The sequence below is a fragment of the Xenopus laevis genome, chromosome 9_10L (genome assembly GCF_017654675.1).
Source record: "Xenopus laevis strain J_2021 chromosome 9_10L, Xenopus_laevis_v10.1, whole genome shotgun sequence".
NCBI classification, from domain to species: Eukaryota; Metazoa; Chordata; class Amphibia; order Anura; family Pipidae; genus Xenopus; species Xenopus laevis.
In genome coordinates this window covers 4361913-4373334 of record NC_054387.1, presented here as the reverse complement: position 1 = coordinate 4373334, position 11422 = coordinate 4361913, and the positions used below count along the sequence as shown (strand labels likewise).

Sequence of the window (11422 nt, the reverse complement as noted above, 5' to 3'; positions counted from 1 at the left end):
CCAGGACAAGCCTATCTGTCGGGAGCATGGGGGTTTTATGGGTGAGCAGCTACACGAAGCCTGCACCCCTTTATAATGTCAAGCTTTGGCTGGAGAGATGCAAATGTCACCGTTGTCCTGCGTCGTTGCAGCAGGATAATTCCTTCTGTGAGGGAATAAATGGTTCTTCACAATCTAGTAGGTGCCAGGAGAACATTAACTAGAGTTAACTGTAAAGTCTGGTGGAGAAGGTCCAAGGCTGTTTATCCATGGTTCAGCTCAGGTTCCTTGGTTCAGGTTCCAGTAAAAGAAAACTGTAACCCTGATAATTATGTGAGGGTGCCCAGGGATCATAACTTATTGCGTGCTTCTTACTTGGAGGGGGAAGTAGAGTAATGCCCCAACACAATGTAAGATCTATACAGAATGGCTTTGCTGAAACGGAAGTACAAGAACTAACTAGTCTGTGCAGTGCCCTGACCTCTACCCCACTGAACCCCTGTGGAATGAACTAAAACCCGACTGTGAGCCAGGCCTGATCCCCAACATCACTGTCCAACTTCACTAATGTTCTTGGGGCTGAATGGAAGCAACTCCCACCGACAATGGTCCAACAGCTTCTGGGAATCGTCTCAGAAGATTAGCATCAAATGGAGGAGCAACTTCATATTCATGCCCTTGGTTTGGGATAGAGATGTTGGACAGGCAGGGGCTCTGGATACTTTTAGGGTGGTGGCACACAAGGCTACTGAAGGAGATTAGTCTCCCAGCGACAAATCGTCTCTTCTTCGGGCGACTAATCTACCCTTCATGCCTTCTCGTCGGCTAGAATGTAAATCGCCAGCAGGGTGCCACTCGAAATGCTTCATTTTCCAAAGTCGCCCGAAGTTGTCTTATGAGGAAAATTCGTGTGACTTCTGAAAGCTGAAGCGATCCGATTGCCATCCATCCGGCGATTTACATTCTAGCCAGTCGGTAAGGCATTTAGGGGAGATTAGTTGCCCAAAAAAGAGGCGATTTGTTGCCAGGAGACTAATCTCCCCCAGTAGCCTCGTGTGCCACCACCCTTAGCAATATTGAGTATACATATATATTTATTGACACTGACATGAAGAACCATTACTGGCCTGGTGGTCAACTTAACTCTCAACCCTTCCATGACAAGACCAACACATAGCAACCAATCAGCAATTAGATTGGAACAGTCACCCACCAGTTAGCAAAGATCTGATTGGTTGCCATGGGCAGCGTTTGTCTCCAATATCAATAAATAGGCCCCTAAGTGTACGGGGAAACCAGAGATTAAGATTGACGCCTGACATTGCTGTGGTTTAATGTTCCATTCCATCTGTGAGGTGTTTGTATAGTCTACGTATTTGTATTTCTATGCTAAACTAAAATCTCCCTGTGTGAGCAGATGGTTCAGCCCAGCACCACTACAGTCAATAGGGTGGCTGAACCACAGGTGGACACAGGTGGGGGTGGTCTCAGTATAGTATATTGTATATGGGAGTGTGAGGAAGGACAGAGAGAACCAACTGACACCTAGCAAGCTGGAAAGCTTCTAGTAGAACTAAAGGGTCCACTCTCTACCCCTAATAAAAACGAAATTCCCACTATAGGGTTGTTTGAAAGAGAACTGCTATAAATCCTTTGATGCATGATTAGGCCTTAGAACATTTGCCCCGCCCCCAAGACGTGGTTGAGAAATTGGTAGAAAAGTAATTATATAATTTCATCTGACTGAAATAATCGAGCGCAAATGCGTTGTCACGTCAAGCCCAATGTAACCATGGGAGGTGTAGTCTGCAAGCACACAGCACGCCTAAGGCAAAGCGAACTGCGAAACTACAAGTACCACAGTGCACCGCGCGGTCGGGGAAGCCAATAACAATGTTGCTGTGGAAAAAACAGGTAAAGATTGCGCATGCGTCTTCCGGAAGCGTGTTTCATGTGGAGGTCAGAGCGGAAGGAGGTGAGAGATCATTAGCCGTGTGGAAGAACAGGGATAAAAACAAATATATTTGTGGCAGGGCGGTAAAACGGTAATGTTTAACGAGGAAACTGTGCAATTGTAGTTATAGTAATGATAGTGGGCGGCTCTCAATGCATGCTGGGAACTCTGAGTCTAACTACAACTCCCTGTCACTGCCTAAAGGTCATTGTAGCTTCTACAGGCACTGATAGTCTTCAGTGTGTGACAATTCCGCTGGGCCCCAGTGTATCAGTTGTTTTAGGGCCCCACTAAACCTTAAATAGAGTGTGTTTATCAGCCAGTGTCCCTGCAGCCTCAGGGTCTGCCCCTCTGTACTTCCAGCCCTGACAGTTGCACTTTGGGGGATTCTTATTGACAGGGATCAATGGGAGACTCGCTGATAACTGGTTCAGTATGTGACTATGGGAAACGTCTTGCTAGCGGCATCAATGGCTTTGCTTGGCTCAACAGAGCTTACGATTAAATTCAACTAATTATTGGCTCCCTGGGGAATGAGTAGGAAATCATGCAGTGTTTAAGTGCTGGAGCAGACGATGGGAGAAGATAAAATGGATAAGGCCGGTTTATATAGTGAATCAAGTACCCCCTATTGTAAAATATAAGGATGTTACAGAGCAGTTCCATGACCATATAAAAGCACCAGGCTGAATATACAGATCCTGGAACTCCGAGGTCCTGCAGCGGGTCGGGTACCCACAGAATGAGGGTAGGATTTTTAGGTGTGGGTATAGCTGCGGGTCTCATCTAAATTTCTTATGTATTTTAGTCCTTTTAAAATGTTACAAACCGTGTTTCTGCCCCGCCCACTTTTGATGATGCCACTTCCAGTTTGCAGCAACATCACTTCCTGTTTGATGGTGGTCGGCGGGTTGCGGGTCGGGTTGCAGATACGGCAGTTGCGGGTCTGGGTCAGGTAGCGAATCAAAGTGGGTAAATATGCAGGTTGCGGGTCGGGTCCAGGTCTTAGAAATTGGTTCAGTGCAGGACTCTACTCCGAGGTGACTTCTAAAGCTGGCCATAGACGCAGATTCGTACGATTTACGGACCGTGTGTGAAGAGTCCCAACGAGATCGGTCGTTTGGACGATCGACTGACAATAATATCTCTGCATGTATTGCTTCCCAGTAGAATCTGTCAGCCATACGTTCGCACGATTGCTGTGACGGGTCGGGCAGGACATCGGCAGGTTTGTTGTCTTTGCTGCTTTATTTTATCTGAATGGCTAGGGATGGGCGAATTTGACCCGTTTCGTTTCACCAAAAAAATTCGCTACCGGTGAAATTTCGCTGACGTCCATTAAAGGGATACTGTCATGGGAAAAAAAATTTTTTTTCAAAATGAATCAGTTAATAGTGCTGCTCCAGCAGAGTTCTGCACTGAAATCCATTTCTCAAAAGAGCAAACAGATTTTTTTATATTCAATTTTGAAATCTGACATGGGGCTAGACATATTGTCAATTTCCCAGCTGCCCCAAGTCATGTGACTTGTGCTCTGATAAACTTCAATCACTCTTTACTGCTGTACTGCAAGTTGGAGTGATATCACCCCCCCTCCCTCCCAGCAGCCAAACAAAAGAACAATGGGAAGGTAACCAGATAACAGCTCCCTAACACAAGATAACAGCTGCCTGGTAGATCTAAGAACAACACTCAATAGTAAAATCCCATGTCCCACTGAGACACATTCAGTTACATTGAGAAGGAAAAACAGCAGCCTGCCAGAAAGCATTTCTCTCCTAAAGTGCAGGCACAAGTCACATGACCAGGGGCAGCTGGGAAATTGACAAAATGTCTAGCCCCATGTCAGATTTCAAAATTGAATATAAAAAAAATCAGTTTGCTCTTTTTTTGACACACAACGCCATACAAGTCTATGGGCGTCATTTTTGCGGCGAAACAAGGTGAAAAAATTCGCCCATCCCTACTAGTGGCAGGGCACCGACCGATCATTCATCCGATATTACAGGTAATCTGCACGTCCATGGCCATCTTAAAATTCCTCATTTTGCAAGAGTGTGTACTTTATTTATTATAATACTCACGTTTCAGTGAGTCATGTGACAGAAATGACATCAGAACTCACTGTTTATAACTGATGACATCAGAACTCACCGTTTATAAGAATATAATTTACAAGATATTCATGGCTTTTGTGTATTATAAGGATATAATTTACAGGATATTCGCGGCTCTTGTTTTATATAAAAATATGGTGCGATTGGAAGGTACGTTTTAACTCTTGTTTCTTTCTAGCTTTGATAACAACCCGTGGGACCAATGGCAGCACGACTGTTAGAGACGATTGGAAAACTTGGCCTGGGATTGGCTGTGGCCGGAGGGGTGGTGAACTCCGCATTGTATAATGGTAAACTTCCAAATGTCTTTATATCCTAATTATTATTACCATGTATTTTTAGAGCACCAACATATTGCACAGCTCTGTAAAATAAATGGGTTTATACAAAGAAATCACATGATTTACATACATAGACCATAGAGAGTTACATAAATAACTGCCCGTCTCAATTTGTCATGAAAACAGGACTCTCAACCACACGTAACTCTTGGGTTTGGCTATGAGGGGTTTCTCAATCACCTTACACGCAGGTTAGACTAACATCAGACACCCCAAAACATACCAACACCCAGAAAATCCATTTGCTGCCACCGTCTATTATTAACAGGCGATAGAAACCTAATGTGACTTCCCCTGCCTCTATCACAGGTAATAACTCGCACTACAACAATGCATCAAACACTCTCTCCTATGGTAGATAGTCAGGGGTTCAACTAGCACTCCGGCAGCCAAAGGGTTATCTCCTGCTAGCCATACTAGTTTAACCCATTCCATGCTTAATACATTCTCCTTTTGTTTTTTCAATGTGTGTTCTGCTCTTTATTCTGAGTTCTGTGTCATTCAATTCTGCAGTCCTATTCCTTTCATTCTTTCTCTGTTGTTTATAATCAGTCCTAACACCCCCTTTATTTTGTCTCTTTAAGTGGACGCTGGACACAACGCAGTGATGTTCGATAGGTTTCGAGGGGTGCAGGATGTGGTTACTGGTGAGGGAACCCATTTCCTTATTCCCTGGGTCCAGAAACCCATCATTTTCGACTGTCGCTCTCGCCCTCGCCAAGTACCTGTTGTTACAGGTAGCAAAGGTGAGTGGTACCAAGCTTGTTCCAGGGTTGTTTAAATCTTTTAAAAATCCAATGGTGGTTGTTTATTTATTTTTTATTTTTTTTACTGAAGACCTACTCATTTCTTTTTCTAGATCTACAAAACGTTAACATTACACTGCGTATACTTTTCCGGCCCATGGCCAATCAGTTGCCGCGGATCTTCACCACCATTGGAGAAGATTATGATGAGAGAGTCCTGCCCTCCATCACTACTGAGATCTTGAAATCTGTAGTGGTAAGTGCCAGGATTTCTAATCCCTAATTAAAGGGTCATGATTTTTATGATGTAGTTTTTATTTCTAAATGACACTGTTTACACTGCAAATAATTCGATCTACAATATAAAATTTAATTCCTGAAGCAGCAAGTGTATTTAGTTGTAATATTGGTGTGTAGGTGCATCTCAGGTCATTTTGCCTGGTCATGTGCTTTCAGAAAGAGCCAGCACTTTAGGATGGAACTGCTTTCTGGCAGGCTGTTGTTTCTCCTACTCAACGTAACTGAATGTGTCTCAGTGGGACCTGGATTTTATTATTGAGTGTTGTTCTTAGATCCACAGCCATTTAGCAGTAAAGATCTGTGTCTCCAAAGATGCCCCAGTAGCTCCCCATCTTCTTTTCTGTTGATTCACTGCACATGCTCTGTGCTGCTGTCACTTATTGAGCTTAGGGAGCCACTCACAATATACAGTACACATAGAATAGAAATGTCACAATATAAGGCTGATTAGTAATTTAATACACATAATTACTACATGGCAGCACAGAAACCAGTGCAATTAGCATCAGAATTGAATAATCAGCAAACCTGTAGCATCATCTTATATTACAGCCAGGGAAGCTCATTTTCTGCTGGATAATTAGTGACGAGCCCTAAGCTTAGCTTTTCAACAGCCAATCAGAGCCCACTGAGCATGTGAGTGTCACAGACACTTTCCAAGATGGTGACCCCCTGTGACAAGTTTGAAGTCCTGGATCATTGCTGCTATTGACAAGCTCAAACTTTAGGCTGGTGCACTATATAAAATATGGTATTTTTAGCCATATTAATTTTTAGTGTTTAGTTCTCCTTAAAGGCATTACAAGTCATCGTGAAAGGATTTGTACAAGTAGTTTTTGGTTTTGATTAACTTTTCCATGTATAGTTGTATCAATTCTCTAAAATTTGTGTTCCAGGCCCGGTTTGATGCAGGCGAGCTAATCACACAGAGAGAGCTGGTGTCCAGGCAGGTGAGCGAGGATCTGATGGAGAGAGCAGCCACCTTTGGTCTCATCCTGGATGATGTTTCACTGGTGAGGACATTCCCCTTCCTGATCAATATACCAGATGATTGTAAAATGTCTAAATAACGTTCGTTTAGAATCCTAGAAATCTCTGGATGGAGAGACACTTTGAGCATTTTTTTGAGAGGTGGAATTAAAGTACAAGTAGCATATGTGGAATTAAGTCATGAAAGGAGGTTGTTTTTGATAAAAATAAGTAAGACTTTCTCCTGTATGACCATATGGGTCAGTACATAAGAGCAAACCTGGTTCCTCTCACTCATATGACTAAAGATGAAACTACTAATAAAGTAGCTTGCACCCTGTACTATGATGCTCCTGTGAGACCTGTGGAATAAAACAAGTGCTTGGCACAACAGTCTTGCTGGTGGAAGTTGTAGTAACACGAGTGGGACTGTTAAAGTTGGCGAAAAGCTGCTGAAAATCCATCGGAAGAAGAACAAAAGAAATGATTGGGTAAAAGAATTTGCAGCAAGGATATTTTCACACTTAGGGATATGTAAAGTAATCATTTACTGATGTGAGAGCCTTTTTCCATAGATGTGAGTGCAGTTTAATACAAGCCGCCCCAATTCTCATCGGTTTTAAATCATCCCACATAGTTTTGACGGGCAAGTGTCTAAGGGGTCCTGAAACTGACCTTCAGGTGTATTGGCAGTCAAGTGCTGTTTCTGGACCATGAGTGGGTTTGTGTTTAAATCAAATACAATTGATTTAACTCTGTGATCTGTCAGCTGGTCCTTTCAGTGTCTCCAAGCCTTGGAATTAAAGGAGAAGAAAAGCCACGGAGGCATTTTATTGCCAATAGATTAGCTGCAATAGAAGTGCCCTGTTTGTTTTGGATAGCAGCTGCAGTATTAGCTTGGTGTGACATCACTTCCTGTCTGAGTCTCTCCCTGCTCACTCATAGCTCTGGGCTCCGATTACAGCATGGAGGGGAGTAGGAGCAAACTGAGCATGCTCAAGCCCTCGCCCTGGAGGTTTAAGCTGAAAACAGGAAGTCTGATTTTTCATTCTAGCCGGCGGAAGACAAGGGGAAGCCGTTCGGGGGGATTAGTCGCCCCGAAGAAGAGGCGATTAGTCACAGGCGACTAAATCTCCCCGAATCGCCAGGTGTGCCTGGACCTTTCTGATAAGGCTTACTTAGTGTTAACATTTCCTTCTCCTTTAAGAGTCACGTGACTATCCTCATTAGCCAGCGCAGCTGTACAGTCAGTATTTGACACTCGACCAATCGGCAGTTTGGGAATTCCCCCCAGGCCTAAATCATCCTAATTTCTTTCACAAATTACCTGGGATTTATAGACACTGTGATAATAGATCCCCTTGGCTTTTGGTTTTAAACCTAATTGTTAGTAGTGGGGTAACAAGAAGATTAACTTCCTGCAAATGGGAAGACACTTTTATCTTCTATCCATGTCATCTATATGGCAGTTTTGCGTTATTAGTGTGGTGTATAATTTACAGACTCTAGCGCTTCTTTTATTTCCCTCCCATCCAGACACATTTGACATTCGGTAAGGAGTTCACGGAGGCCGTAGAAGCCAAACAGGTGTCCCAGCAGGAAGCAGAGCGTGCCAGGTTTATCGTCGAGAAGGTACTTGAGTGAAAAGGGTGCTTAGTTTCTAGCATGTTATAGAATGGCTAATTATAAGCAACTTTTCAGTTGGCCTTCATTTTTTTATAGTTTTTGAAATATGTGCCTTCTGATTCTTTCCAGCTTTCAAATGGGGGTCACTGACACCATCTGAAAAAGAAATTGTCTTTTCTACTTTTTATTACTTTCTATTCAGGCCTCTCCTATTCATATTCCAGTCTCTTATTGAAATCATTGCATGGTTGCTAGGGTCATTTGCACCCTAGCAACCAGATGGCTGAAATTGCAAACTGAAGAGCCGCTAAATTAAAAGCTAGATAACTCAAACAATAAAAAATTTAAACCAACTGCTAATTGTTTTGGGTATATCACTCTACATCAAAAGTTCCCATACTTTAATGCGGGGTCTACTTCTAGTGATGTTGTCCCATTAGGATCTACATCCATAAAAGTATTGTTGCCATTCTTTTCCATGGAAAATATGACTTAAATATTGATTGATGAGAAAATGTATATTGTTATATTTAACAAACAACTGCTTCTTAATATAATAAATATCTGAATGAAAAGCATGAAACAGGAGAGTGATCTATATAAGCTGTGCCTTGAGATCTACTGATCACCTGCTAAAGGTCTGGATCCCGATCTAAAGTAAACTTATAAATAATGGTGTATGGCTCCGTTCTTAGACCAAAAATCAAAAATGAAAAAAATTATAAGATATTAAGTGGTCTCTTACCAGGGAAACCCCCAGTCCAGAGGTTGCCAATCATTTTTTTGCAAAATACGAGGAATTCAAAAATAGGAATAGACCAACTACTAGTAAAGCAGTAGCCAGAGTATATAAAAAGTTAAAAAAGACTTTATCAGGACATGAATAAGCCTAAAGGTGGCCATACACAGAGAGATCCGCTCATTTGGCGAAGTCGCCAAACGAGAGGATCTCTCCCCGATATGCCCACCTTGAGGTGGGCAATATCCGGCTGATCCGATCGTGGGCCCTAGGGCCCAATGAGCGGATCCTAACGGTGGCTTTACGGGCGGTCGGATCACAGGACCGCTTCAATGAACAGATGCGGGCGCAATCCTACGCGATTTTTAGTCCCATCCGATCGAGATCTGACGACTTTCGGCCAGATCGGGGAAGCCCATGTATGGCCACCTTTACACGTTTCGTGCTTAAGGTGGGCACTTGCTCATAGGCTGATCACGATCTACCTTTTAGGCACCCCTGCTCTATATCATACTAAGGGGCCCATTTACTTAGCTCGAGTGAAGGAATAGAGGAAAAAAACTTAGAATTTCGAATGTTTTTTTTGACTATTTCGACCATCGAATGGGCTACTTCGACCTTCGTTTCGAACAATTCGAACTAAAAATCGTTCGACTATTCGACCATTCGATAGTCGAAGTACTGTCTCTTTAAGAAATACTTCGACCCCCTAGTTCGCCACCTAAAACCTACGGAGGTCAATGTTAGCCTATGAGGAAGGTTTCCATAGGCTTCCTAACAATTTTCTGATCGAAGAATAATCCTTCGATCGATGGAGTAAAATCCTTCGAATCAATTGATCTTGATTCGAAGGATTTAATTGTTTGATCGAACTATTATTCCTTCGATCGTAGGAATAGCGCTAAATCCTTCTACGTCGATATTCGAAGTCGAAGGATTTCAAATCGGCAGTCGAATATCGAGGGTTAATTAACCCTCGATATTCGACCATAAATAAAGTTGCCCCTAACTGTTCATTTAATGGTGAACAACCCCTTTAATGGGACACAGGAAACTGAAAACTAGACGGCTTACAGTTGTATAAATGTGTTCGGTATGCCTAAAGAGAGAGAGCGTATAATATATGATCGATTTTGCAGATATGTCCTAATGGTATACAACATCCAAAATCCTGACCCGTCTCTTTGCGTCTCCTTTTCAGGCTGAACAGCAAAAGAAAGCAGCCGTCATTTCAGCAGAAGGAGACTCCAAGGCAGCAGAGCTCATTGCCTCCTCACTAGCGGACGCTGGAGATGGGCTCATCGAGCTGCGCAAACTGGAAGCCGCAGAGGATATTGCGTATCAGTTGTCTCGGGCTCGTAATGTCACTTATCTGCCCTCAGGACAGTCGACGTTATTACAGCTGCCACAATAATCGGATGATCCGCTGCCACCCCATTTTTTATTTTTGTCCCTAACATAGGTTTTTGTTATTGTCCCTGTTACCTTGAGAGATGTTACAGAAGATTGAGTATGAAGGTGAATCTCCTGCAGAGCAGCCTTAAACGGAACGGACTTTAACCATAGAGCTATTTGAATCCTGCCCTTATATTTCTGCATTTTCAATTGAATACAAATGTTTTTCAATGGAGGGCGTGATACATTCTTGTTTGATGCACTTGTATATGTCACAAGTAAAATCTGGCCTAATGTGGCTTAATAATAAAAGTTCTTTCTCAGAGGATAATTATCTGATACAAATCCGATCTCTCATTTATAGCGGAACCTTTTAAATCACCTATGGGTGATGGAATGTAAACGGGAAGTGACTTTATACATCTAATGGGGACATGTCACTATGGATTTAGTAAGTTGTTTCCCTTGTGTCCCCACTGCCACTCAGCAGCCCATTATTGAATTGGTAGCACTAGATAGGTACCTAATATATAGAGACAAGAGGAAAGTGTTGGAAGGGTTACTGTCTGCTCTCTCTCATTTCCCTACAGAAATAGGGATTGGTAACACTAGATAGGTACCTAATATATAGAGACAAGAGGAAAGTGTTGGAAGGGTTACTGTCTGCTCTCTCTCATTTCCCTACAGAAATAGGGATTGGTAGCACTAGATAGGTACCTAATATATAGAGACAAGAGGAAAGTGTTGGAAGGGTTACTGTCTGCTCTCTCTCATTTCCCTACAGAAATAGGGATTGGTAACACTAGATAGGTACCTAATATATAGAGACAAGAGGAAAGTGTTGGAAGGGTTACTGTCTGCTCTCTCTCATTTCCCTACAGAAATAGGGATTGGTAGCACTAGATAGGTACCTAATATATAGAGACAAGAGGAAAGTGTTGGAAGGGTTACTGTCTGCTCTCTCTCATTTCCCTACAGAAATAGGGATTGGTAGCACTAGATAGGTACCTAATATATAAGGAGAGACAAGAGGAAAGTGTTGGAAGGGTTACTGTCTGCTCTCTCTCATTTCCCTACAGAAATAGGGATTGGTAGCACTAGATAGGTACCTAATATATAGAGACAAAAGGAAAGTGTTGGAAGGGTTACTGTCTGCTCTCTCTCATTTCCCTACAGAAATAGGGATTGGTAGCACTAGATAGGTACCTAATATATAGAGACAAAAGGAAAGTGTTGGAAGGGTTACTGTCTGCTCT

General features: G+C 42.7%; 1 protein-coding gene across 3 annotated transcripts; it reads left to right on the top strand.

Annotated features, from left to right (window-relative positions):
• Window positions 1-1867: 1867 nt before the first annotated feature.
• On the top strand, window positions 1868-10497 carry phb.L (prohibitin L homeolog). Of its 3 annotated transcripts, XM_018234006.2 has the most exons (8): window positions 1939-1954; window positions 3104-3161; window positions 4229-4340; window positions 4976-5137; window positions 5251-5393; window positions 6334-6450; window positions 7943-8038; window positions 9973-10497. In XM_018234006.2, the coding sequence occupies exons 3-8, from the start codon at window positions 4253-4255 to the stop codon at window positions 10183-10185; spliced, it is 819 nt and encodes a 272-aa protein (XP_018089495.1). In that variant the 5' UTR covers window positions 1939-1954; window positions 3104-3161; window positions 4229-4252; the 3' UTR covers window positions 10186-10497.
• Window positions 10498-11422: the final 925 nt, after the last annotated feature.